This window comes from Dama dama, chromosome 5 (assembly GCF_033118175.1).
Source record: "Dama dama isolate Ldn47 chromosome 5, ASM3311817v1, whole genome shotgun sequence".
Lineage (NCBI taxonomy): Eukaryota > Metazoa > Chordata > Mammalia > Artiodactyla > Cervidae > Dama > Dama dama.
In genome coordinates this window covers 104,660,998-104,688,810 of record NC_083685.1, presented here as the reverse complement: position 1 = coordinate 104,688,810, position 27,813 = coordinate 104,660,998, and the positions used below count along the sequence as shown (strand labels likewise).

The 27,813-nt window shown below is 58.9% G+C and overlaps 1 protein-coding gene across 3 annotated transcripts in view; it reads left to right on the top strand.

The window, feature by feature from the left end:
* MPRIP (myosin phosphatase Rho interacting protein) overlaps positions 1-27,813 on the top strand; it is a 90,220-nt gene that overhangs the window by 52,666 nt on the left and 9,741 nt on the right. For 2 of the 3 annotated variants that reach the window (XM_061143678.1, XM_061143679.1), the window contains exons 6-15: positions 3,864-4,077; positions 5,151-5,310; positions 8,705-8,846; positions 9,645-9,749; positions 11,058-11,114; positions 12,017-12,085; positions 14,866-14,955; positions 16,560-16,669; positions 18,699-19,236; positions 20,421-20,537. In XM_061143678.1, coding sequence (XP_060999661.1) covers positions 3,864-4,077; positions 5,151-5,310; positions 8,705-8,846; positions 9,645-9,749; positions 11,058-11,114; positions 12,017-12,085; positions 14,866-14,955; positions 16,560-16,669; positions 18,699-19,236; positions 20,421-20,537 — 1,602 coding nt within the window. Of the gene's footprint in view, positions 1-3,863; positions 4,078-5,150; positions 5,665-8,704; positions 8,847-9,644; positions 9,750-11,057; positions 11,115-12,016; positions 12,086-14,865; positions 14,956-16,559; positions 16,670-18,698; positions 19,237-20,420; positions 20,538-22,979; positions 26,622-27,813 lie in introns of all 3 variants that reach the window. The other variant, XM_061143680.1, reaches the window with a different exon arrangement.

Below are 27,813 nucleotides of genomic sequence, written 5' to 3'. Positions count from 1 at the left end.
GGGAGTCCTTTGTGTGGATTGTTTTCAATAGTAAATTCCGCAGGACTGCACGGTCCTCAATTGGTTGAATTCATGGATGTGGAACTGTGGGTACAGTGGGCCAACCTAAGTTGTGCTGGATATCTGACTGCTTGGAGGGTCAGCGCCCCAACCCCACTCATTCAAACGGTCGTTAGACTGTGAATGTGCACCCTCTGCCCCACATTTCCCTGTGACTCAATGCACTTGCCTTGCCTGCCTGAGCCCCTCCACACCCTTGTGAGGGAATAGGATGCAGACCCGGGGCCTGTTGGCGTCTCAAATGCCCGAGAGCCTGATAGCACTCCCGTGGAGAACCTGGCAACCCCTGGGCTCAGCAGTCCCTGCCGGCTCCTATGGGCTTCCCTGAGGGGCAGTCTGGGCAGGACAGGGTGGTGTGCCTGGCCAGGGTGCCCCTCCCTGCATGCCCGTCAGTCTTCCCTGGCCTGCTCTCAGCCAACGGTCCTTGTCTGCTCTCTGCCCACCCGCCCTGAGGGGACCCCAGGCTAACACCTTCTTGGAAGGTAGTGTCCCTGGCAGGAAGTGGGCAAAATGCAATCACAGTCATTCACGGAAACGCAAAGTGGAGCTTCCTGCTGGGAAACAGCAGACACAGGAAATCCCCCAAAACTTCTTTGAGAGAACCCCAGGTGGGATCGCAGTGTTTAGTGTTGCATGTGTTTCCGCGGCGATTCCTCAGAAGCAGTGTTGGGCAGAGCTCCTGCCTCTTAATTGGGCAGCTGCACAGCAGGAGACACTCCAGCCAGACTAGGGGGTCTTCTCCGCTGTCCCTAGCCCCATGAACACCCTCTCCCCTCAGTGTTACTTCATACTCTGAGTGGGGACATCACCCACTTGCCAGAGGTTATCTTGGCCCCTGGGGCATGGAGGACCCCAGCCTCCTCTGCTCAGCCTCTGGCTCCCTGAGCATCGTGCCGGAGGCTGTGGGTTTCTGGCATCCGTGAGTTTTCATCAGGGACCGTCCCCGTGAGTCAGTCTTGAGGAGGGATGTGGCCTTTCTAGAGGAGAGCTGGGGGTCTCTGGGCCAGCCCCCTCAGCAACCTGAGATTGCCTTAGGGTCCCCTATAGAGAGAAGAACCCAAGACCCCAAACCTAGCCTTTTTCTCATGGCCCCAGAGTTTTGGGTCGGACTAACAGGGGACTGGGGGGTCCTTTTGCTGTACCCTGCCCTCCAGGAACTGAGTCAGGCAGGGGGCCCAGGGTCCTGCTTCAAGGAGAGCGTTCAGGTATCTGGGAGTTGGGGCCATGGAGTGTGCAGGCACTCCTCAGGCCAGAGGAATGTCGAGAATGGGGCTGTGGGGGAGAGCAGACACCCCCTTGGCTGGGGGCTGGGTTGCAGCAGAGCCCAGGGCAGTGGGGAGACAGGCTGGCCCAGACCTGTAGAGCTGGAGCCTGACAGGCACGGGCTCCCAGGAGCCTCTTCCTGTTCTGGCTATTTGAGGAAGGGCATCCTGGTACCCAGATGCCTAGAGAGGAGTGGTCATCCACTCAGGGTGTGACCAGGGGTTCCCTTCTCCATCTCCCTAGACCCCAGAGCTGGGACTTGGGTGAGGCCAGGGGCTGCGTGTTCACCCAGCCCGGTGTGTAGGCTAGGGGCACACATCCTTGGGCGGAGCTATGGGAGGCTGGCTCCTCCGTCTGCTCACTCGCTTGGGCTCTTGGTCCCTGCTTCTCGGTCTTTTTCAGGGATGTGTAAAACACCAGGCCTCTCACCGTGATTGAGGCTCCAGTCAGGCTCTGGTCCGACCCACCTCAGGCCCACACATTTGCTGTGAGCTGCCACCTCTTAGGCATCTTTTTTACCCATTGGGACCTGCTGCCATGCCCACTCTGGGTCAGAACTTTCCTTACTGGCCCTCTGCTTAGGTCCTGTGCCCCAGGGGTAGAAAAGGTGGCTTTCTGTGGGAAACCTGCTCACGAGGGGCCTGCTTAGCATGTGGAGGCTGCAGAAGCCCCTTGACTGGGCATCCCTTCCTACCCCATTTTCTCTTTCCTCTCAGCTAACTTCTTTATTGTACTGACAGCCCTGGGCCTGCAGTGGTCCTGGCCACACAGAGAGGACACCTTGGGGCCCTGGGCCTTTCCCCTGCTTCTCACGGGCACCAGGGCTCTGTTGGTGTGAGTGCCAGCATCCCCCACCACAGTGGTGACAGTGTGGGGAATGGGCGTGGTGCCGTGTGGCCCTGGCCCCGCCCCTGCCATGTCTCCTTTCCACCCATGTGCTCTGGAGGAGAGAAGTGACTACCCAGAAACCAGCCCCTGCCCTGTTCCTCTGCCCCTGCTGACTGGGTGAGGCTGGGCACACGGGCAGGGGACAGCACAGCTACCACAGTAGACTCACCATGGACCTTAGCGCCTCCAGGGCCCTTTTCCTCTAGGCTGAGTCCTAAGAAGGTCAGGGGCCCAGGAGGCAGGCCTGGCACCGCCTGGTTCTAGGAAGCCCTGTCACTGACCCTCACATCTCAAGCCTGGAATTTCCTCTTGGAGATCCTCACCAGCACCCTGCCCAATGCTGGGTTCACCCCAGCATCAGGAATGCGTGCATGTGTCAGGGCCCTACTCTCACGGGCACAGTGCTGCTCTTCCTTCACAGCCCATGTTGGCAGCCTCTGTGTCCCTTGGTCCAGCCCCCCTCCACGGAGGGGACGGACTCATCAAGCACGGTCTCCAGGTAACGCTCACACGGCTCCACCCTGAGCCCCGCAGAGCTATGCCCGGCCTCAGAGTGTGGGCCCCAGGTTATTGTGGGGGCACAGCAGGGCACCCAGAGAGACCTCTGCTCAGGGCAGCATGGCTGCTGGGTGTGGAGCCAGGGCGCCACTGACCACAGGCTCGGGGCCGCAGGGCTGGTGTCCTGGGGTCGTTGGAGTTGGTTCTGTTGGAGCCTTGGGGAACTGTCAGAAGCCGCGTTCTTCCAGGACTCTACCTCTTCCACGGTGACTCAGAGCGCTCAGGAGTCTCCAGCCAGGGAGGCAGGGCTACTGATGGCTGTGACAGAAGGGGTGGTGGGCGTTCCCGGGTCTGCAGGAGAGCCATCCCGGCTTCATCTGTCCCAGGAGGCCTGAGACCCTTGTGGAACTGAGAAATCTCTGAACTAGGCAAAGTGCTGGCTGTCTCACTGTGGACACAGGTGCCCACCCAACAGGCAGCCGCTGTCCTGGGCCCTTCTCCTCTCCCAGGGGCCCCTGGGGGTGCCAAATGCTCAGAGCCTCACTCTGCCTCTTATTGGCCATGTGAGCATGGGTTGCCACCTCCTCTCAGCTGAGGTGAGCTCTCCTTGTAGGAGCTTTTGGGGTGGCTGGTGAGGACTGGAAAGGTGTGGTGCTAGTCAGAGCCCAGCGGGCAGTCTATTTCTGGGAAGGACCGCCAAGATGTGCCTCACTTTGGGGGGTGCCCAGAGCCATCCTGCTGGTAGTGGGTCAGGAGCAGGCATCCCAGTGCCTGGGTGGGCAGGGGCTTGGGCCTCGGACATGAACAGGTGCCACAGGCTTACAGTGTGGAGTTACAGTTCTCTCTATGCTCTGGCTAAGTACCTCGTACACAAATGCTGTCCCTTGGGGCAGCACCAGCTCCAGCTTGGGATCCCACCTGGGCTCCAGGCTCCCGTTCTGCATGCCTAGAGGCTTTGGGTGCTGGCTGGGGCTGCAGAAGAGGGAAGGCTTCCAGCCCAGCTGGGCCGTCTCTGTGCTGAACTTTGCTTTCTGGCATCTGGGCCTCTGACACTGCAGCTAACCTTGGTAGCCAGGTACTCGGGCAGCCCAGACCCGTGTGCTGGCTCGGGCAGGGTGCTCCCAGGCTTGCATGGACACCACTCTCCCCTGCAGGAGCCAGGGCCGGCCAAGATGGCTGTCACCAGCAGCAGCAGCAGCATCCCCAGTGCTGAGAAAGTCCCCACCACCAAGTCCACACTCTGGCAGGAAGAAATGAGGGCCAAGGACCAGCCAGATGGGAGCAGCCTGAGTCCAGCTCAGAGTCCCAGCCAGGGCCAGCCTCCTGCGGCAAGCACCCTGAGGGAGCCAGGGCTTGAGGGCAGAGATGGTAAGTGGTAGCCAGGGTGGCCACCGTGCCTGCATGTCTTGGTGCCCCACCTCCTAGCACTAGGTCGGGCCTCCCGACAGGGTGAGCTGGTGCTGGGGCTTGGGTGCCCTTGAGTGTCTGCCAGCCCTCCAGCCTTCAGTGGCTCCTGAGCCCCAGCCTGGTGTCATGAGAATCGGGATGCTCTGTTGCGAGCTCTGTGTCCAAAGGAGCCTCTGCTCCCCATGGCTGCTCTGTGTTCAAGGCCTGGTTATCTGAAGCCCACTGTGTCCTGCGAGCAGCAGCAAGGGCTGTCCAGTCCTTCTCCCACTGTTGCACCCTGCCCAGGCGCTGGCTGAAGCAGGGGAACAGCTGGAACGACCGCACGTCTCCTTCCAGGACTTGTAGTTGTCTGAGCAGAGCGGGGCAGCACGTGGTCTCCGTTGTCCAGGCCTAGAGGGCTCTGCATGACAGGCCGGCTTCCCCGTTTCCATCTGTCCACTAAAGACACATGGGCAGCTGAGACTATGCTCACTCAGGCAAGATGCACCTTGTTCAGGCTCTGGGCAAAAGGCCGCTCAGTACTCCCCCGCTGTGGGTGCCCACCACAGCCAGGACTTGCCCTTCCTTGCTCCCCCCAGGTGTGCCTCCCTGCTTCTTAACGACACATTGAGAGGCTGCATGGCCTCTCATGATGTACTCCTCTGTCATGATGTACTCGGTTTCCAGCTTGACTGTGTGGTATCGGGGATCTCAGTTCCCCAGCCAGGGAATTGAACCACGCCCCCTGCAGTGCAGTGTGGAGTGTTAACCACATTCCCTGGGTCCTCCCTGGTGTTCAGTGGGAAGTGGTTGTTGGTGGGATGTCCCTTCTTGGGGATCCTGCTGTCCCAGCTGAGCCCCCAGACTAGAGCTCAGGGACCCCTGGCCATCTGGTAGAGAGGTACCCGTTAGGGAGAGGCAGGTAAGGATGCCCCATTCCTTTCCTGGGAAAGGGTTCTGCCCTGGGGTGGCCTTGGACTTGCGCTCCTTCTCCAAAGGTCATAGAACCAGAGGTGGCAGCAGGCCATGCATCTCTCTTGTCCCTCATCTTCCAGAGGAGAGCACCACAAGTGGTGACCGCGTGGACTGTGGCCGCAAAGTCCGGGTGGAGAGCGGCTACTTCTCCCTGGAGAAGACCAAGCAGGACGTGAAGGCTGAGGAGCAGCAGCTGCCCCCACCGCTCTCCCCGCCCAGCCCGGGTGCCCCCACCAACAGGTACAGCGACTCCAGCCCACCCTCCTGCGAGCCTGGCCATCCCCTTCCTCCCCCAGGTCCTCAACCCCCTGCCCGAACCGTCTGCAGCAGCTCCTTCAACTCCTTGGATGTGGCCAGCCATCCCCCTGCCCACGTGGACTCCGGCAGTGCTGGGGGGTGGGGAGCAGAGAGACTGGGGCGTGCCTATGCCTTTAAAGCCAGCAGGCAGTATGCCACCCTGGCCGACGTCCCTAAGGCCATCAGGATCAGCCACCGAGAAGCCTTCCAGGTGGAGAGAAGGCGGCTGGAGCGCAGGACTCGGGCCCGGAGCCCTGGCAGGGAAGAGGTGGCCCGTCTGTTTGGCAACGAGCGGAGGTAAGGGCCGGGGGGACTGGACGGCCAGGGGCTTGCACACACTTTGCCCACTCCTGCAGCCCCTACTGTGCACACTCAGCATGCTCTCTCACACAGGTACCCACATGTGCACTCACACACTCATACATTTTGTGACATTCTGTCATGGGTTTGGAGATGGGCCAAGGCCAGGTAGAGCTGTGGTATGAGGTGGGGAGGGCCCTGCACTTGTGGAGAGCGAGGAAAGAGCGTGGTTCTGTCTCTGAAGCCTCCCAGGTCCAGGTCTGGACCAGAGTGCCCCAGTGCCCCTTCCAGTAGAAGCTTCCAGCCCCGCGTGTAAACAGAGCCTCTGTCCAGCAGCAGGGCTTGCACCCTGGCGTGCAGTGGGCCGTGCAGGGTTTCAGACCTCCCAAAATGATTCCAGAGCCTGTAACATGCTCTGGGAAGAGAAAATTGAGGTTTTCATTCATTTACAAAGAAGCTGCTTTCTAAGGAGGAGATTCAGACCCACTGTTAGTGTAGTGTCCTCCAGCCCCACCCAGCTTAGAATTAGAGCGAGTGGGGACATTGGATGACCCTTTGCAGAGCCCGGGTTGCTTTGCTCCCCTGCTCCTTCTCACCCCTCTGCCCTCCCAGGCATCCCCTCCAACACTAGGAAGATACACTTGAAGAGAGACGCAAACAAGGTGCCTCAGTCCTGGAGGGGTGGGGGACACGCCCTCCAAACAGCATCTCTGCCCAGCTTACTAGGAACCCCTTGAGGTGTGTGAGCACCCCATACGCAGGGCAGAAACGGGGTGCAGGGGCAGGGCCCATCCTCATGGGAACAGCCTGGGGCAGCAGAGCTGGGGCAGGCCGAGGCTGTCCTTAGTGCGCTTGAGTGTAAGTGACGGGACTGGCTAGATGTAGGCGGCCAGTGGCCTGGGCAGGGGGGCTTCTCACTGCGTCCTGGAGGCCCCCAAGCAGGCAGCCACACCTTGGTTTGGCAGGGACCAAAGAATTAACATTCAGCACACCTGCTTGGCTTGGAGTTCCCTCCTGGCTATGGCCGGGACAGATGGCACCTCTGGGGCTTTGCTTCGCCTGCTCTGCCACCATGGGGAGGGGCTTTTGCCTGGTGCGGCTCCCCTGGGGCCCTCTCCTCTGCATCCTAACACTGTCACATCACTTCTCACTGCCCTCGTGTCCTCTGACTGGCTGCTGTCCTGTCTGAGGCCTGCTCTCTGGTCCTGAGCCGCTCCTGGTGCTAGACCGGATCCCTGTATTGTGGTGCAGAACAGAGCCCCAGATGGGCAGGACACCAGCCACCATACCCAGGGGGCGGCTGCCGGAAGCCTGACTGAGAGGCCTCAGGGTGGGTGTCCTGACCAGTCCTGGCCCTGAAGTAGTCTTTGGACTGGCCCCAGAGCCTCCCCAGTGTTTCTCAAATGGTGAGCTGTGTCAAGCAAGTGTGGAGGGATGGCTGGTTGAACCGCTAGTGACTGACACCAGGCCCAGCTGCCAAGGTCCCGCCTGCCCCTTGGCTGGGAGTCCGGACCAGGCTCACCGGGATGCCTTTGCTGTCCCAGCTGTAGGACTACAGGGACCTGAGCTGAAAAGGCCCCACTTTACAGTCACCTGAGGCGGACTCCCCCAGACCCCTGGCAGGCGGCACTTCTTCCCTCTTCTGACCTCTCGTGCCCGGCCCAGCCTGCAGCATGCAACTGGCCTGACTCACTGGCCCCTGCACCTCAAGGCCATCGTGGGGCTTTCTGGTCCTGAGGTCGGTTGAAAGAGCTCTCGTTCTACATGTGAGCGAGTCTGTCCTCTAAACCTAGCAGGACACATGGGACAGGCACCTCAGTGCACAGCCAGCCCAGGCACTGGCGAGAGTTCCCGTGGTTCCCAGGCGCTCCCACGCCGCCTGGCTTCCTGCGCTCGCTCGCTCGCTCCCCCGCTGCAGCTGCTGCTGGCCTGCAGGAGACTCCACGGGAGCAGAGATGGCTCCACAGGGAGCTGGTCCCAGGGAGTTCCGCCTTCCTGAGGAAGGACCCCCGAGAGCCCCTTCTGCTGGTCCCTTCCCAAGGACAAGCTGGCCTCCGGGTTCCCCTCCGCTTCCTCATGAAGTTAGGCTTCAGGCTACTGGGCCCAGCGGCCCGTCACTTGCTGCCCTCGACTCTGCTGCTAGTCCAATGCAAGGGCAGCCACCTCCCTGTGAGATGTCTCAGGGGAAACAGGCCTCTGGCCTGGGGACATGTGGGCAGCTCACAAGGGTGCATCCACCAGGCGGATGTTCATGACGTGGGGACAGGACAGTCTCCCTCCTCAGTGATCGCCTTGGGTTTTTGCTTTAATTCTTGGGATGATTTTGATTTACCATATTTGATTTTTACCAGCAGTTCTTTCTGTTTATTCATTCTCCAGCCTTGTTTTCTTCCAGGTCTTGCCCCTCTCCACTCCTCCTGCTGTGTCGCTGTGACGTTACTCGCCCCTCCTCCGCCTGCTTCGCTCCCATCTCAGCTCCGTCTCCAGCCGTAGATGGCCTGATGATGCCGCCCGCCCTTTCACACGAAATCAACTTGCTTTGTTTTTAATTTGGGTTTTGATTCTTTTTACTGTTGGCAGAAACAATGTTAATTCGTGGGTCTTTTTCTTGCTAAATTTTGGACGCCCTGGGGTGGGGGCTGCATCCGATCTGCTGAGGCACGTGGTGAGGCCAGGGCGCCCAAGGTGCTGGCTGCCTTCCACCAGTCTGTGGCTCCAGAGGGGGCGCTGGCGTGTGAGGGCCAAGTGTGTCAGTATGGCAGCCCGTGCGGCGTCTGCGGTGTGGGGCTGGGAGGCAGAGGGCAGGGCCGTGTCCAAGAGCTGCCCCGTGTGGAGGTGGGAGAGGAAGTGAGGGCATTAGGTGAGCTGGCCGAACGAGGGGTGTGTGTGGCCAGCACCCCACACGAGGGTGGCCCAGGAACTGGGGTGAGCCGGCGTGGGGTTCTGGCTGCAGGAGCCCCTCAGACTCCGGACCATGTCCCCTCAGGCTCCGGGGACCCTGTCTCCCCCCTCAGTGGCCTCGTGCCCTCTCTTGCAGGAGGTCCCAGGTAATAGAGAAGTTTGAGGCCCTGGACACAGAGAAGGCAGAGCACATGGAGACCAACTTGTCCACCGGGCCCTCAGCCTCAAGTGACACTCGACAAGGCCGCAGCGAGAAGAGGGCGTTTCCTAGGAAGCGGGTGAGCGGCCAGGCTCTGGGCAATAATGGGGCAGAGCAGACGATGGGGACCGCAGCATATAGCCCCCCATACAGCCCACTCACATGTGGGTGCACTTCTGCCCAGCTTCCTGCTCGTTTCCTGGTCGTTTCTTGCGTCTCTCACCTTCTTCCCTGAGTGAACTTCTTGAGGGTGAGGCCCGTCTTCTGCATTTTCCTCTCAGAATTCCATCCATCTCTGCTCAGAGCTGCTCTCATGCGCCTTGGGTCCCAGGTCCTAACTAGAGCCACTCTCTTCCTCTCTGAGGCCGTCTGGTCTCCTTCCTTCTTGTCTTTTCTGGCCATGGCCACAGCCCTCGTTTCTCTCTGCTGAATCTCCAAGGTGGATTCCGCTTCTGAAACTCCTCTCCAGAGCCCCTACTTCTTGGGGTCCCGCTAAGTCCACCCTCTTGTCTTCCTCCCGTTCTCTCTGGGCTCTCCTACTTGTTGCACAGAGCCCAGCTTCTTCCTTCTGTGAACCTCTGAGGCCCAGGGAGAGTGGGGACCAGGAGAGCTGAGTGGCTGGTACATCTGCAAGAAAAGGCTGCCCTGTCCACCAGAGCGGCTCAAGCCCCAGCAGGCAGTGAGTGGGAGGCTCAGGACCAGGAGTCTGGGCGTGGGTCCTATCTCCACGTAGGTCCTGTCCGCGGGGGCAGAGGTGCCAAGGCACCAGACAGCAGAGCCCTGCTCCTTGCCCGTAACACGTCCCTGAAGCCCGCCCTCCTGCGGCTCTAGCGGACGAGGGACTGGCTGGTGCTGACGGGACTGCTCTCTGCCACAGGACCTCCCCAGCGAAGCTCCTCTCCCAGACGCCTCGGCCTCCCCCCTGTCTCCACACCGAAGAGCCAAGTCACTGGACAGGAGGTCCACGGAGTCCTCCCTGACGGTGAGCCCGGGCGCCTGTGCTCTGAGGCCTGGAGACGTCGCCCCTGCTGCTTGTCACAGGGCTCTGTCTGCTGGTGTCCGTGCTGGCTGCCCGCTGTGCACGGGCCATCGTGTCTGTGTGAGAAGCAGATGCTGTGTTTCTGCCCCTTCTCTGGGCTATGTGGGCATCCTGAGCTCTGAGATCTCCGACTGAGGAGGCCGCCAGGACCGCAGAATTTTGGTTCTGGGGGTTGGGGCCACAGCACGAATCTCTGTTCTTCTCGTTTTGAGTGTTTGTCTCTGTGACGTCTTGGAGGCAGGAGCCCCCTTCCCGCTGGGCATGTCTCTTGTTCATGGGGTCACCATGGAGGGAGCCTGGCCTTCGCTCCAGGGCATGGGAGCTGTGGCCATTGGGTGGAGGTAGGGAGTGGTCAGGCAGGTCTAATAGGACCACCACCCCCTTGGGAGCCCTGAAAGGCAAGTCAGAGCCCCAGGAGTGAAGACAGCAGCTCACATGGGTTCCTTTTGCCTTTGTCTTTGGCCTCCTGAGGAACCAGGGCTGGTCCCACCCCTCCAGGCGTGGGGCCCCCAGCGGCTCCCGAGCTGGGCCAGAGCACACGCTCTCTCACCTGGAGTCTAGACTTTGCAGCAGAGGCTCCAGGGCACCCATGGCTGATGGGTGTCCCACCCTGGGGCACATGTTCTCTTAACTCTCCTTGGGTCCTTGGACATTACAGTGCTGCATCTCTGTTCACCTGGCCTTGCCCATGCCCACACATGAGACACCAGCCAGGCCCAGGGCTGCGAGGGCCCTCCGGGTGCTCTCAGGTGCTGTCAGCACCTGCTGTCCTGGCTCTGCTGCTTGTAGGGAAGCGGGGGCTCAGGGTCATCCTGGCAGGCCAGTGGCTGGAGGGTCCTGGCAGCTCACTGCTGCGTCGTGCTCACACCAGGTGCCATCAGTCTTCCCGTGGCTTTTATGAGACTCTCAGTCTCAGCCATCACTGCTCATCTTCCCTCCACGCGAGATGCCGGGTGGCTCTGTCTGGACTGTTCTCTGCTTCCTGGAGGCCCTGCTGTGCTGCTCACGGGCCGAGGGGGCCGCACCTGCGCCCTGTGCGCAACCTTGCCCTCCTTGGAGATGCACACCCCGAGAGTGGCTTGGGCAGCCCCTGCCAGGGCAAGGAGCCACATGTGCTCATCCGGCACGTGGAAAAGCCCCTTTTCTGGGGCCCCTCATGGGGAGAGAAATGCCTGCCTCGTCAGTCTGCTCTGCACAGAACCAGACACCAGGCTGCTTTTCTCTGAGCTGTTCTTTATTCCTCTTTCTTAGCCCGACCTGCTGAATTTCAAAAAAGGCTGGCTGACCAAGCAGTATGAGGATGGCCAGGTGAGTGGCTGGAACTGCCGTGGCCCCAGGCGCCAGGGAGCAGGTGCAAGGTCCAGCTGGCCTTGTCCCCGTGGGTGTGTGAGCACTGGCCCTTGTCCACCACCTCCAGGACTGTGACCACGACCCCGTCTCCTCAGAAATGGGGGTGTGGTGGACAGCCTGCCTGCTGCCAGCATGTGGACTGCTCTCCCGCTCCTGGTGAGCATCAGCCTCAGGCCTGGGGATGCCCTTCAACATGAGCTTCCCGCCTGGCCACATTCTCCAGAGGTTTCCTGAGAGCCCAGGTTCCCCAAGAACAGGCTCCCTGATTGTGAGGTGGTGGGCAGCAGCCGAGATGCAGCCACAGGCCTGGGAGGAGCTGGCAGGCTTGAGCAGAAAGAGTGAGCCACTAGTGGCTGCTGGGGTGGAGACCAGGCCTCCCGGCAGGCAGGAGTAGCCTTGGGTCCCTCTGCGAGACCCCCGGACCGCCCCCCTGTCCTCCTCCTCTCTCTCTCTCCCCTCTGTATCCACCCCCTTGGCTCTGCCTGCAGACTCAGCGCCCCTGTCATTCCTCACAGTGAAGACTGGGAAGTCTGGCTGGTTGTGATTGGGTCACCCCTGCTGGCAGCAGGTGGGCGCCCCTCTGGCTAGACAGCAGGTGGCCACAACTCACAGGCTGCCTCCTTGAGCTTGGGGGGCCTGGCTTCCCTCTGCCTGGCACCCCTGCGGGTGGAGTGCCCACACCACCTTGTCACCGGGGAGAAGGCATGTGCATGTGGCTGCCTGTGGCCTGAGCAGAGTCCTGTATGTGTGTCCCAGCCAGAGGGGCCGCCCACTGTCTCTGTTCCCCCAGGACCCTGGCTGTGGAGCACCTCGGAGCAGGAGTGTGGAGTTCAGTCTTGACTTTACCCCTTCTTTTTTAGTGGAAGAAGCACTGGTTTGTCCTTGCTGATCAAAGCCTGAGGTTCTACAGGGACTCTGTGGCTGAGGAGGTGAGTGTCTCGGGTCCACGCTGTGTGCTGATGGGCGGCCCAGTCCAGCCCTGGGCCAGAGTCTGATGTTCCGGGACTGGCTTCTGCTGGAAGTAGGCTCTCCAGGCCCTGCTTCAGCACCTGGGATGGGGAGGCTTCGGCAGCTTTTCTTGTCTGTGTTCTTTGAAAAACACTAAGAGATGTCTCATTTTAAAACTCAGGACGAACAGTTTTGTTCTTTCTATGATGAAAGTGAAAAAGGAGAGTGAAAAAGTTGGCTTAAAGCTCAACATTCAGAAAACTAAGATCATGGCATCCGGTCCCATCACTTCATGGCAAATAGATGGAGAAACAGTGGCTGACTTTATTTTTCTGGGCTCCAAAATCACTGCAGATGGTGACTGCAGCCATGAAATTAAAAGACGCTTACTCCTTGGAAGGAAAGTTATGACCAACCTAGACAGCATATAAAAAAGCAGAGACCATACTTTGTCAACAAAGATCCGTCTAGTCAAGGCTTTGGTTTTTCCAGTGGTCATGCATGGATGTGAGAGTTGGACTATAAAGAAAGCTGAGCACAAAAGAATTGATGCTTTTGAACTGTGGTGTTGGAGAAGACTCTTGAGAATCCCTTGGACTGCAAGGAGATCCAACCAGTCCATCCTAAAGGAGATCAGTCCTGGGTGTTGATTGGAAGGACTGGTGTTGAAGCTGAAGGTCCAATACTTTGGCCACCTGATGCAAAGAGCTGACTCATCTGAAAAGACCCTGATGCTGGGGAAGATTGAGGGCAAGAGGAAGAGGGGACAACAGAGGATGAGATGGTTGGATGGCATCACCGACTTGATGGACGTTGGTTTGGGTGGACTCTGAGAGTTGGTGATGGACAGGGAGGCCTGGCGTGCTGCGGTTCATCGGGTTGCAAAGAAACACGACTGAGCGACTGAACTGAACACAGAAATATTGTGGTAAACTGTCTTGCAAAGAACCAAACTAATATATCTTATCCCTTGTTTTCTGGACAAAGATGGATGTGGCAGGTGAACTTGGCAGCCTGGTTGTGAGCCCTGGTTCCATGGTTGAACACCAAACAGAAGGGCTTTTTCTTCACCTACAAAAAAACCTCCTCTTCTGAGTTTGGCATTCTGTTCCTGCACCTTTTCCCTTGCTTCCCACTCCAGGATTCTCCTCTGGAGGAATATGAATGATGTTAGTGGTTCTTGTGCCTCTGTAAGCACAGGCAACAGAGGCTGGTGGGCAGGCAGATGGGGAGTAGCATGGGTGCCGGGGTCACAGGAGCACACGCAAGTGCTGGGTTGTTCTCACAGTGTACTTTATGGACCCCTGGAGACCCGTCCAGGGTTTTATAACAAAAATAGTGCTGTAAGACTACAGTGCCATTGACCTCGTCCCGTGTGCTGACCTTATGCCTTAGCCAACCAGGCTGCAGGAGCAGATAGCCAGTGTGTCCTTCACTGCCACACGTTTACAGCCTTACAGAAAGGGCCTTGACAGGACAGGAGAGGTGCTGATTTATTAGTCTCAGCCTTCAACACCCGCTGGAAGCTGGCAAAGTCTCTTGTGCTGGTTGTCCAGGCGTGACGCCACCTCATGGGGAGCACCCGCTGCGACCACACTGCCCTCTGCCATCCCCCCTCCTCACAGCCCATCATCTCTGCTTAAACACCAACACACAGATGCTCACTCGATTAAATGAACCGAGTCTCTTCCTTCAAGGAAAACAACTGACAGAACTGTTATCAATGATTCAATTTGAACTTTTAAGAAAAACTGGAACTTTGAGAAACTTGTATTCATCATCGCTCACCTGACAGCATCCCTGAGCCTAGACTTTCCTGATGAAATAGGTAGTGATGACAACACACACAGCGTTTGCTCTGGAACAAGGAAACATCAGTGTCTAGGGACTCTCCCAGGAGACGGGACATGGTGTCACCAGGTCACGCGTGGGTCAGAGGTCCATTCACGGAGCAGGGCAGAACCGTGGGTTTTAACATAATAGCAAGGACAGAAAGATTCCACTATGCAGTTCACCTTTAAGAAACTACCACTTGTCAAAGAAGAACAGCCACAGCTGTCTGAAAAGACTTAAAATTCACCTCGCTTTTTCAGCCTGAGTGTGTGTGAGGCCAGGCCCTCCTCATATACTTCAGCCAAAAGCTACCAGCAGACTGAATTCAGAGACCCATGTGAGAATCCAGGTATCCTCGGAAGTTAGGCATTAAAGGCAGATGCAAAAATCTTATGCTGTTTTTTCCAAAGTGTTTTTGATGTGGACCATTTTTAAAGTCTTTACTGGATTTGTTACAATGTTACTTCTGTTTCATGTTTTGGTTTTGACCAGAAGGCATGTAGGATCTTAGCTCTGCAACCAAGGATTGAACAAACACCCCCTGCATTGGAAGGCAAAGTTTTAACCACTGGACTGCCAGGGAAGTCCTGCTGGTTTTTTAAAATAATATTTTTTATTTATGAAATGGGTTTGTGCTCTTAAATGAGTAAAAATTTTTATTTTTCATTTTTTTTTCAGTTTCTAATATGTCAAACATCAATAGATAAAACACCCATGAACAAAAGCTCTTTGGGGCCCTCAGTTTTTAAGAGTGTAAAGGAGGTCTGAGAACCCTGGCCTGGATGTCCCTGGCAGGATGGGGGTGGGGGTGGCATGGATGCTTCTAGGTGGTGTGTGGTCGGTAGCACCTGCGAGAACACCTGTCCAGTAGCCAAAAAGCTCACGGGACACTGACCTTTACGTTCTAAATCTCTCACCTTCTCTGCAGGCAGCCGACTTGGATGGGGAAATCGACTTGTCTACGTGCTGTGATGTCACAGAGTACCCAGTGCAGAGAAACTATGGCTTCCAGATCCATGTGAGTAGGGTGGGGCTGGGCAGCAGGCGGGGTGTGAGGGGAGGGCCGTGGGCCTGATGGGTGGGCACCTCATCCTCTCCTTTTTTCTGTCCTGTAGCTCCTCACCCCATCCCCACTCTGTGATCTCAGCAGAAAGCAGACGTCAGCATCTCCCCCTCGAGGCTGTCCAGAGCCTTTGTAGTAATAGGGTCTTTCTTTCAGTAGAACAGGGACAGCTGGAAAGAGGTGGGGTATGGGGAGTAAGAGTGAAGGTGTTGCTTCTTCAGCTTTCAAGGCACTAACTTCTCATGCACTTACTCTTTGCTCATTGATGTAGCCACTCACTGGAGTCTTTCTGCCCCACAATCTTGGGAAGGACTTCAGTGTGCAAGATGCTGTCCCATTCTCAAAAAAATTATTTGACTAGGCAGATGGAAGAGTTTTCACTGGCCACTTCATCAAAGATGGTGGTTCAAGGACTATTCAGGGGTAGCCAGATGAGGTGAGGGCACAGACCCCTGGCTATGACAGCTGGCTGATGCCCACTGCAAGTCTGAGGGTGCCCCGGAACCCCCACATGTCCGATAACTAGCCGGGAGGACTCAGAGCACAGGGAACACTCTCCTTAAAACTGCGGACACACACTAGCAAAGGGTACAGACTGGGATCAGCCCGAGGAAGCACCTCGTGGAGAACTGCACTGAACAGGAAGCTGTCACATCCTTGGGGAAAGTCTCCCTATTGGCGCTGACATTTGATAACACACAGAGCTTCCAGCCTGGGGAGCTTGCTCGGGCTTAGGCCTGGCACCAGGCCCAAGTGTGTCCAGAGTGTTCATAGCAGCTTCATAACCCATCAACTGGATCATTATCCATGTGGTCAGGCAAGCTCCAGCCCTTCCCCCAGAGGCCCGCTGACATTACACAGCCAGAGCATCTCCTTTCCACACGCCTGGTCCTTCTGGCCTGGCTAGCCCCCACTCTGCACCACAGTGGTGAAGGGCAAAGGCCAGACCTGTCTTTCTGTACTGTGCTGTGTTTAGTCACTAGGTTTCCTGAATTGCAGGCGGAGTCTTTACTGACTAAACCATGAGGTTTGGGAAAAGCTAATTCTTCCCTCCTGAGAGCCTGAGGTGTGCAACGGGCACCCAGCAGCCTGCCAGCTGCCACCCTGGGCTCCCGGGCTGGGACTCCTCTCCTGACCTTTGGGCTTAGATTCAGCACATGGCAGTGACAAAGGTTAACCAAACTCAGAGGAGACCGAGTTCAGACTTGAAGGCCAGTGAATTCGTTAGAAGGAGAAATCCATTCCCCAGTCCATTGGGCTCCAGGGCATCTGGCAGGGCACTCCAGCTGTGACTTGGGGACTCCGATGATTCCCTGTGCCCCTGTCCTGCAGGAGGGAGAGGCATGCTCAGTGAGCCAGACCCCTAGCCACCTCTGCGGACGATGCTGGCGGTGGTGCCAAGTTCCCGCTCTCTGGGCCTCGTGCTGAGACCCCCCTCCCTCAGCCTCTCCCATCAAGAGCAGCTCCTCTGGGAGGGGCATCCTGGGGGTGAGTCCTTCCTGCAAGCCCTTTGGGGTCAGTGAGGGACACTCATGGCTAACGCCTCATCTTCCACGCAGACGAAGGAGGGCGCCTTCACCCTCTCTGCCATGACGTCCGGAATCCGGAGGAACTGGATCCAGACCATCATGAAGCACGTCCACCCAACCTCTGCCCCGGACGTGACGAGGTGAGCCAGTCAGGTGCCCAGGAGACTCAGTGCAGCCACCCTGTTCCTCTGTCTGTTACTTGCACTGCACCACCCCCTGCCAGCCCTGCCCAGTGCATGAACTCCCTGGGGCCTGGGTGCAGGGCATCTGCGGCCGCTGAGCCCTGGTTGGTCAAAGGCAGCACCAGATGCTGTGTCCACAGGCCACCTCAGCATTGCCTTTTTTTGGTCTTTCTGCCTCACTCCTGCATCTGCAGGATGTCTGTGCAACCAGGACAAATGTCCCTTTGGAGCTCTTGGTGCGGGGGCCGAAGCTGGGGATATTCCCGTGTTGATAGCCATGCTCTGGGAAGGTCATCATTTGCCCCAAACTTTCCTCCTGCCCTGATGGTTAGAAACCTGCTGTTTTCATTTCACAAAAAGCAGACAGGACAGGATCTCTGCATGCGGCTGGTTCTGTGACAGCCAGAACTCTTGCTGCCCTCACTTCCTGGCCTCAGAGCCTTCACTGGTCCTGAGAGTTTCTCCCTTACACTTTTCCCTCCTGTAGTCCCAGTGCTTCTCAAGTGCCTCTTGGGTTGGAGGCCATGCCTGGAGGGTGGCCCTCATGCCCACAGAGCACTCACATCTCTTCCTGGGGGTGGCTTCACACCTTTGCCAAGTCCTGCTTCCCACCTGGTCACCTACATTTTTGAACAGTCAGGAAGGGATCCTAAAGGGACTCTCCTTTCTACTTCTGTCCTGTGCTGACTCTGTTCCTTTTTTCTTTAGATGAACAGAGTATTTGGTTGTTCCTGAGTCTGTAGGACCAGGAGCAGAGGCCAAGGCCCTCTCTGGGCTCTTTGAAGGACCCCGCGCGGCCGGTCCAGCTCCAGGTTGGGGGATGTCAGCCTCGGGTGTCACAGAGCAGGTGTGGGGCTTTGGCCTCAGAAGCAGTGTGGAGGACGTGCTCAGGCCCACGTGGCTCAGGACAGCTCCTCCCCTCCACGTCAGGGCCACAGCATTCTCCTGACAGGAAGAGACTCCAGTGTCAGTGGTCTGAGCCAAGGTGCTTGCCTCACTGTGTGCTCTGTGTGGGGGCTTTTACACTTTGAGGAAAGTGCAGCTAGTGCAGCTAGGCCATGTCCCAGGAAGGTGTAGATGCCAGAAGTTGTAGCTCAATCCAAGTGCTGCAGCCCCGATCTGGTGGGGTCGCAGGGGCTTCATCTCCAGAGAGAGTGGCAGAGAGGTGCTATGTCATCTTGACCATCACACGGTTGGGGCTGTGGGCCAGCTTGCAGTTGGGTGTTGTTGAAAGGTCCATCCTGGAGAAATGTGTCCAGGCATGTGGTCCTGACCTGGAAGCCCCCAGGACAGAGGGTGCTTCTTCTGGAGGTTCCTTGTCTGTGTTCCCTGGAGCCCCCCAGCCCTAGCTCTTGCCACTCAGGGGCTTCCCACCCTGTGCTGCGGGCTTAGGTGGGACCAGAGGCCACTCTGCTCAGGGTGGGGGGGTCTCGGGGTCTTATCTTCAGACAGCCACATCTTAGGGTTGTGGGGGAGGGGTTGCACCCGGCTGCCGTGCCGGCAGGGGTGTCCTCCAGCGTCCGGCCCAGGTGGGCCACCCAGTCTTCTCAAGTCCTGACCAGTGAGCCCCTGTGTGGTGCTGGTTCATGGGAACCACCTGGGCCGGCCAGCTCACTGGCCCACAGGTGGTCCCAGGGTTGTCACACTGACTGTGTTCCTTACCTGCTTATTGAAAACCCACAAGCCTTGAGGAAAGTAGCTGCTCCCGTTCACTCTGTCACCGTCAGCCCAGCACACGCTTCCCTCCCATATGGCCTCGTTTGGATGGTGGCTGTGCCCAGCAAATCTGACAGGGCTCTCAGACCCTAGCATCATCCAGCAGGAAACCTCTGGGCTGTCGTGTGTGGCTCCTTCTCTGCTGGCACGGCTCAGAGCCCCTTGGGGTTCCCTCCAGGGACCGCAGCTGAGCAGGAAAAGCACATAATGACAGCAGGGGCCCGGCCTGGTGGTGGGGGCCCCACCTGACCACTGTCTCTGGCCCCTGCAGCTCGCTGCCGCAGGTGAAGGCCCGGAGCGGCTCCCCCTCGGAGGCAAGGCCGCTGGAGAAGCAGGACGGGGAGCTTGGGGAGCCTGACCCTGAGCAGAAGAGGAGCCGGGCGCGTGAGCGCAGGCGCGAGGGCCGCTCCAAGACCTTCGACTGGGCCGAGTTCCGCCCTATCCAGCAGGCCTTGGCCCAGGAGAGGGCTGGTGGCTCTCGGGCCGAGGCAGAACCCGGGGAGCTGGAGCGGGAGCGCGCGCGACGGCGGGAGGAGCGGCGCAAGCGCTTTGGGACACCGGATGTGGAGGGGCCCAGTGCAGAGGATGCGGCCCTGCGCATGGAGGTCGACCGGGGCCTGGGGCCGCCCACAGCTGCTGAGCTCAGGACCCAGAATGTGCATGTGGAGATCGAGCAGCGCTGGCATCAGGTGGAGACCACCCCTCTCCGGGAGGAGAAGCAGGTGCCCATCGCCCCCCTGCACCTGTCCTCTGAGGATGGCAGCGACCGACTCTCCACGCCCGAGCTGACCTCGCTGCTGGAGAAGGAGGTAGCAGCCAGGGTGGGTGGGCGTGCTGGCTGACTCCATGCAGCCTCTTTCCTTGGCCCCCTCTGGGCCCAAGAGTATAGGAGCTGTGGGCCTAGGCCCAAGGGCTTGTAGGCCCCTCAGCAAACCAGGCACATAGACAGGTCCCAGATAAGTACTGGGGGGAGGGCTGGGTCGGGGAAGGTGCACATCAGGCCTTTCCATAGACCAGAGGGGTGGGTACTGCCATTGAGAGCCAGTGGGGCCAGAGGTGGGGGTGGGGTGGGGTGTCTGTTTTACCTGCCCTGTTTCTGGGGTGCACTGGCAGAGAGGACAGTGAACTGGTAGGCTCCTGTCTGGGCACAGCAGCCTGGCACCCTGGGTGAGCCCTGAGGGGTGTGCATGGCCGGCCTGCCTGCTGATTCAGATGTGCTCTTTACTTTGGAGGCTGATGAAACCATAGGCTGGGCACCTGGCCTGCCTTCACCTCTCATCTTGTTAGATTCATGAGGCTTATATTTACCACTAGCATCAACACTTTTCTATGCCTGTTAATACAATAAAAGAGGCAAAACAGAGTAAGTTAACAGTCCAAAATGAGATTGCTCTAAACAGCTGGACTGTAGGTCAGCAGGCCACACACACTGGACTCTGAGACTGTTTCAGACAGCAGCATTTGATACGAAGGTCCCCATGCTAGTCAGCACAGCCTGCTGTGCACCCAGCTCCCCACTGACCAGGGCCCTGCAGCTAGAAGGGGGCAGCAGGCGACAGCTGGACTCACAGCTGCTAGGAGCCACATCTTCACCAACGTGATTTTATACAAAATCCATCGTGTCCAGCTGGTCAAAGGGGGTTCTGTAGGAGCTGAGGTGTAGAGCCTGGCACAAGGCCTGCCTGGAGCAGCACAGGCCTGTTTGGCCATGCTGAGGACACCCAAAGGACCCAGTGGGCGGTCTTCCCTCAGACACAGGCATGGAGGCCTTGTTCCTGTAGGGCCTGGCCTGGTGCAGCCCCCAGCAGCTGGAAGCTAGTGGCGCCCATGCAGACTCACGGCCTGAGCTGAACCGTTGGTGCAGTGTAGACCGGAGAAGTGCACCTGCCGGCGAGCTCCACCACGCTGGACCGGGAGCACCACGAGGGCCATGCTGCGCTGCCCCTGACCACTGCTGCCATCCTGCTTCACACGTGTGTCTTTCTGCCCGCAGTTGGAGCAGAGCCAGAAGGAGGCCTCAGACCTTCTGGAACAGAACCGACTGCTGCAGGACCAGCTGAGGGTGGCTCTGGGCCGGGAGCAGAGCGCCCGGGAGGGCTATGTGTTGCAGGTAGGGCTGAGGGGCTGCCACCCTCTGGGCACCCACGGGCTTCATGTGCAGGACCCAGGCAGGCTAGGAATGTGCAAAAACCAGTGCCAGGCTCCAGGGCCCTCTGCTGCAGGAGCAGGCACTCTGGACAGTGTGCTGCTGCTGCTCATACAACATTGGGAGAGTCTGATGAACCCTCTACAGCTAAGGCTCTTTTGTTTTTTAATAAAATAATTCTGGTTGTCTTTCTCTTCAGCTTTCAAAGAGCCCAACATATATTTATTAATCAATGTCACATGTTCACAAGTCATTTCTAACTTCACAAGAAGAGCGTTAGTCTCATTTTACAGAAGACACTGAGGAATAGGCCTCCTTAGGGTCCTCCCAGGTGCCTCCTTAGGACCTGCCTGTGGCAGAGCTAGGACTGGTCCCTCCCCCAGCCATGTCTGTGCCCCACCCATGGGGCAGCCTGGGACTGTCCACTTGCCTAGCAGCCCCACATCTTACTTTCTGCTGAGCCTGAGGTTTGAGGGGGAAACACAGCTGCCCATTCCTGAGCCAAGAGTCCAGACCCATTGTGTCCCGCAGAGGTCTCTGTGCCAGAGTGCCGGCCGCCAGGTGGTTTCAGGGAGCCGCGGGTGTCTCACAGGCAGGAGGGCATCTGGGCAGGGCAGGCTGGTATGAGCTGCGCGTCCCGCAGTGCTCCAGGCCCTGCTCCATTCTGGGGTCCAGCACTCCGCTGCCCCCTTAGCAGATGTGTGGTGGGGAGAGGTAACAGATAGGTGAGCTTGAGCTCCAGGAAGGGCAAAGCAGGATGGTGGGGCTGAGAACGTAAGTCTTGTCATGCAAGGCTGAGGGCGCCACAGTCCAGTCTGGGTCCTGCACCCCCTCCCCCAGCACCAGGTTCCTTGTCTGTGTAGACGAAGACACGGTCCCGAGGGCACCCCTGACTCTCCAGGCCCCTGAGTTGCTGTGATACATCTCTGCATCTGCAGACCGCAGCACACTGGTTTCCTTGGTCCGGTGGACTTTCGGGACAGTCTGTCCTCCTGCCCTTCTCCACAACACCCTCTGGTGGATGTTTTTTCTGCTTTCCTTTTCCCCCAGCTTTGGCCTCAGCCCTAGGCACCCCGTGTGCCCTGGACCCTTCTCCCAGCCCTTCAGCCGTAGTTGTTGCCATGCCCAGTTCAGACCCTGAGGCCCTGGGACCTAGTGTGGGGACACCCCTCTTTCCTGCACATGTCACTCCAGGACTTCCTGGCACATCTGTGCAGAGACCCTGCAGATTTGGGGAGCTCCTTTTTAAACGGCGGTTGGGCTGCCAGGCCGAGAAGATCCTGGCAGCAGATTTTGCACATTGCTAACCTTAGAACCCACCTGTGTCTGACCTGGATGGTTGCATGAGCCTGGCCCCAGGCCAGATATGTTAATACTTCCCTCCCAGGTCAGAGGGCAGTTACTCTTAACCTCCCTCTGCTTTCACACTGCTTATGATCTCAAGTCTGGGTGAGCGAGGAGGGCCTCTGGGGTTAAGGGTGAGGAGGGTCATGGTGGCGGGTGGGCGCCGTGCTGCCGGCCGGGAGGAGGAGCTGGCATGTGTGGCCGTGGAGTGTCTCTTAACTTACGTAACTGAGTGTCACACCTGTGGCTTCCCCGCCAGCATACCTCAAGGGAGCCATGGGCAGGCCAGTTCTGAGGCTGAGCTGTTCTCACTCCCTTCATGTTCTTGTTTTTTCCTCCGTTAATTAGTTCTGTCTGTTCTGCATGCCTTTCAGTTTGAGGAGTTTTGTTTCAATTGTTTTATTTTCTGCATGCTTCACTTTGTTATTTTGAACTCCACAAAGGTTTGTTTTGTTAACTCTCATGTTTTACTCCATGGTTTCCGTTCCCCCTCGTTTTGTCTTCTTGCAGGTAGAGGTTAGTTCTTCCTGTCACTGTGGAGGACAGGCGCCACCTCCCACAGGAGCGTCTCGGATGTCACCTCACTGACGTCCACCAGCGGTGCCGCCCTTCCTTCTCCTGTCCCAGAAGGAAGGGGCAGCGTGTCGGGTGCTGCGCTCTTGTGGGGTTTGTGGTCTAGAGCCATGTGCCTTTTGTTTCGCAAAACAAATGATGCTCTGCTCTGCTCCTACCCGCGCCTCCTGCCAGAGTCTCTCGTCCCGCAGTCTTCGTTTGCTTACCACTGTGCTCCATTATTCAGTTTTGTTTGGTTTATTTCTCCTAGAAGCTGTGCAGTTAGAGCTGTTTTGATGTTACTGTTCATGTTTTCTGTTTATCTGGAAACAGCTGCTTACCAAAAAAACAGATGATTTGTTATTTTTTTAAATGGGGGGAAAAAATTGTGCAAAGGATAAAAGACAGACCCACAAAGGAGCCTTTCTGTGGTTGACCCTGGCCAGAGGTGTGACACTCAGAACTGGGAGGCCGAGTGTTACTAACTCGTGTTTCATCGGTTTTTTTAAGACCGAAGTGGCTACCTCCCCGTCTGGCACCTGGCAGAGGCTCCACAGAGTCAACCAGGATCTGCACGGCGAGCTGGAGGCCCAGTGCCAGCGCCAGGAGCTCATCACACGGCAGATTCAGGCCCTGAAGCGCAGCTACGGGGAGGCCAAGGATGCGATCCGGCACCACGAGGCCGAGATCCGGAGCCTCCAGGCGCGGCTGGGCAACACCGCCGCCGAGCTGGCCATCAAGGAGCAGGCGCTGGCCAAGCTCCAGGGCGAGCTGAGGCTGGAGAAGGACAAGGTGCGCGAGCAGCTGGAGGAGCGGCAGCACAGTGAGGCCGCGCTCAATGCCCAGCTGCGCGCCAGCGAGCGGAAGCTGCAGAGCGCAGAGGCCCTGCTGCTGGGCAGGACGCAGGAGCTGCGGGACCTGGAGCGGCAGCAGGCGCTGCAGCGGGACCGGCACAAGGAGGTACAGCAGTTGCAGGAGCGCATCGCCGACCTCAGCCAGCAGCTGGGCGCCAGTGAGCGGGCCCAGAGGCTGATGGAGGAGAAACTGCAGAGGAACTACGAGCTGCTACTGGGGAGCTGCGAGCGGGAGAAGCAGGAGCTGCTGCGGAGCCTGGCGGAGGCAGAGGACAGGGCCCGCGCCTTCGAGGGGCGGCTGCAGGAGCACGAGCACCGGGTGGAGGCGCTGCAGGAAGAGAAGCTGAGCGCCAGGTCTGAGGGCAGCGAGGCGGTGCAGCGGCTGGAACAGCAGCTGGAGATGAAGGAGGCTAGCATCCAGAAGCTGGCTGAGCACGTGCAGAGCCTGCGGGATGAGCGCGATCTGACGCAGCAGCGCCTCCAAGAGCTGCTGGGCCGCGTCACACTGTCCGATGGGGATGTGGCTGCACTGCAGGAGAAGCTGAGGGGGAGGGAGGCTGACTACCAGAGCCTGGAGCACTCCTTCAGGAGGGTGGCCGGCCAGCTCCAGGGCGCACACACGCGGCTCCAGGAAAAGGAGGAGGAGCTGCGGCGCCTACAGGACGCCCACGAGAAGGTGCTGGAGAGGGAGGGGCAGGGCCTGCAGCAGGCTCTGCTGGGGACGTCCGCACTGGGGAGCAGCCTAGATGAGGCAGACGGGAAGCTCCAGGCAGAGGGAGAGATCGAACGGCGACTGCCCACAGAGTCTCTGGAGGATGCTGAGGACAGCCTTGCTCATGTGGGCCTGCAGTGCCAGACTGCAGGCATGCCTCTAGGCCTGCCCTGCTCGGGGCTGGAGGATGTGGCCCCAGGGGAGGAGCTGGGGGACAGCAGCCCCAGCAGAGAAGAGAGCATGGTGCTCCTGAGGTCGGAAGTGTCCTCAAAACCTGACCAGGGAGTACCTGGCGTTAAGAGGCAAAGAATCCGATTCTCCACAATCCAGTGTCAGAAGTATACCCACCCTGACGGGTGCGAGAAGACCGGGGCCAGCAGCGTGTCCTCGGACACCAGTCAGGAGCGCTCACCCTCGGAGGAAAGTATGTCATCAGAGGCTACCCCCAGCTCGCTTCCCATGCCCAGCGACCCGGACGCTTACCTGTCCATCATCCACTCCCTGGAGACCAAGCTCTACGTCACTGAGGAGAAGCTCAAAGGTGTGACGGCGAGGCTGGAGAGCCAGCAGGGCCAGAGCCAGGAGGCCCTGCTTGCGCTGCACCAGCAGTGGGCTGGCACCGAGGCGCGGCTCTGTGAGCAGCTCCGAGCCAGCCTGCTCCAGGTCACCGCGCTGGCCGCCCAGCTGGAGCAGGAGAGACAGGCCAGGGCGGAGGCGGTCGAGAGCCATGTTGGGGAGCTCAACGACTTCCAGGTGAAAAACAGCCAGGCTCTGGCTTGCCTGGAGAGCTGTCGAGAACAGCTGCGGTCCCTGCCAGGGGACGCAGGAGCAGGGCCCTTGGCTGGTCTGGAGAGCCTGCTCTTGGGTGCTGTCCAGGCCCTGCGTCCCCAGCCATCTTCCACGGGGGAAGCAGGCTTCTCGGAGGAGGAGAAGGCGCCATCCCAGCAGCTGCCACACATGCTGACGCTGAGTGAGCAGGAGCAGCTGCAGCTCCTCTCTGAGCAGATCGCTCTGGAAGCCGCCCTCATAGACCAGATCGCAGACTCACTACGGAACACGACGTTGGACATGTCGCAGGTCTTCCTGGAGATCGCTCAATCAGGACGGTGGCCGCTGGAGTCTGAAAGTGCTGTGGTCTGTCCAGAGGCCCCAGCAGATGCCTGGGCCAAGAAGGTGCTGGTGGATGGAGAGTTCTGGAGCCAGGTCGAGTCCCTGAGCCGGCACCTGGAGATGCTGGGCGGAGAGGCAGCCAGCGCCTCAGGAGGCAGGCAGTCGTGTGCCCGGCCGGCCCCGGCCCCTGCCCTGGCGAACGCCACGTGGGTCAGGGCCGAGCTCAGTCTCGCCGCATGCTCGATGAGGGAGTCCCTCCACCGCAGGCTCCGGAGCACTCAGGAGACCCTCCAGGGGACACAGGCGGCCTTGCAGCAGCATAAGTGCATGCTGCAGGAGGTCCTGGGGGCCTATCGGACCCCTGCCTTTGAGAGGGTGATGCAGCAGGTCTCGGAAGCCCTGCAGCTTCCGCTGGGCACCAGAGACGGTGACCAGGTATCCTGGGCCGGGCGCCTGCCGGTAGAAGCACCAAGTCATCAGGACCGAGCTGGCTCCCTGGCTTGTCCCTTGTCCAGCCAGAGTTCTGGGGTCTTAGCTGCTATTCAGGAGGAGCTCGCCCTGCAGCTTAAAGATAAGGCCAGTCTCCTGGGGGAGATTTCTGCCTCCCTAACCTCGCTTCCCTCTGTGGAGGCACTCGGGGACTGTCGGAAGCTTCTCCAGGCGTCCCAGCATCTCTCGCGCCGTGCTTGTCTGGGAGGCCTCGGCCAGTATTCTTCTTTATTAGTTCAGGATGCGATTCTTCAGGCTCAGGTGTGTTATGCAGCCTGCAGGATCCGGCTCGAGTATGAGAATGAGCTCCGGGGCTACAAGGAGTCCTGGCTGGGCCAGGAGGCCCCCTACCAGGGGCATGAGCAGGCCTTGGGGGCCCTGCAGGGGGAGTCCGAGGAGCTTCTCCACAAGCAGAAAGGCGAGTACTTGGACGTGCTTGCCTTCGCCCAAAGGGAGAACGTGGAGCTCCAGACCAAGGTCGCCCAGCTGGACCAGCAGCAGAGGCGTCTGGAGTTGGCGCACGGCGAGCGCCTGGCTGCCCCACCAGAGCAGTTCAAGGAGGAGGTCCACGTGGAGGGCATGCTGCAGGCTGCATGTGGCAGGGCCCGGGGCCAGCCTGACGCCGGGGCCAGGGCCGAGCAGGATCTGGGGGGGCGGCCTGTGGAGCAGGTGCAGGCCCTGGAGGCCAGGTTCCAGCTCAAGGTGAGAGAGCTCCAGACCATCCATGAGGAGGAGCTGCGGGCCCTGCAGGAGCACTACTCACAGACCCTGCGGTGCCTGCAGGAAACTCTGGGCCACTACCAGGGCCAGCCCCTCTCCGGCTCACCAGCTGAGGGCGAGGCTGAGTCCATGGCGGGGCTGAGGGAGCGCGTCCAGGAGCTAGAGGCACAAGTGGACATCCTGCGGGAGGAGCTGGAGCACAAGGACCCGTCGGGCGGCGTGGCCTCGCTGCAGGAGGAGTGCCAGAGGGACTTGGAGAGCCTCAAGGTCTCAAAGCAGAGCGGTCGGGATGGAGCTGGGACAGGGTTCTTAGCTCCAAATGTGCTGTTACCCCTTGACTGCCTGTGGGCTTCAGGGGATCTCAGCAGAGCCCGATGGGGGGCCCCACCCTCACCTCCAGGCTGTGCAGGCCTGGACTTGGTGAGGTTCCTCTCCTAACTGTCCTGGGAGTGTAAAGTCGGACTTCTCGAAGGACAGGGGTGTTTGCCACACTTCCCACCTCCCCCCCCAGGGGCCGTGTCCAGTGGGGAACCTTGTGCAGGAATGGTTGTTTTCTCAAGGAGATTCAGCCTTCCTTTCTCCACGGTTTGGAGAAGTGACCTTCTCCCAACACATCCATCCTGTTTCACACCCCACTTGGTGGGCAGGACGCCATGGCCCTGGCCTGTCCAGGTGACGTTCCCGGCCCCGGAGCATTCAGCTATGTGGCACTGCCTGGGCTTTGGGCCGCCTGCTCTTGGGCTTCTCGCCACACGAATGCAGTAAATGCCAGGCTCCTCACATGTCCCCCTTCCTCTGGCCGGCACCACATCCAGTGCTGAGGTGGCTGTGCTGCTGTGATAAGCATTTGGGCATTAGCAGGCACTTTGGCACCTGCCAGGCTGTTTCTATTGCCTTTTCCCAAATCAGTCCAAACCTTTTGAAAGCCATTCTGAATCCTGAGGAAGCTTCAAGGGCTGATGGAAAGTGCTGCACGGTCCCATGCGGTCAGGGCACACCAGCAAGGCGTTTGAAAGTAACGTCCCAGCTGCTTCCCCTGACACTCAGGGTCTGCACGGGAGGCAACTTAGACGAGGTGCGGACCGGCCTCTTGCACAGTTGGCCTGAAGTCAGGAGGGAAGAAACCCCTGTGCTGGGCCCCTGAAGGGATGTAGGCCAGGCTGGGGACTTGGGTAGCATTCTCTGTCCTGAGTCTGTTCTCGTTGGGTCCTGTGAGACACAGGAATTACAACCAAACTGCTCTCCTGGGTGCCGGGCTGATGGCAGTCACTTGAGGGAGACTGGGGTCTTGGTTCCTCTCCTGATAGCTGCAAGCTGGTGCCTTTTCTGGCAACTCTGCACAGTAGTCATCGAGGAACCGATTGACCCCAGGGTTTACTGTCTTAAAAGTTAGAATTGTATTTACAGATTAACATATGCTATCCAAGGAACTACCTGAGTGTTTCTGTAAGAGTTCTGA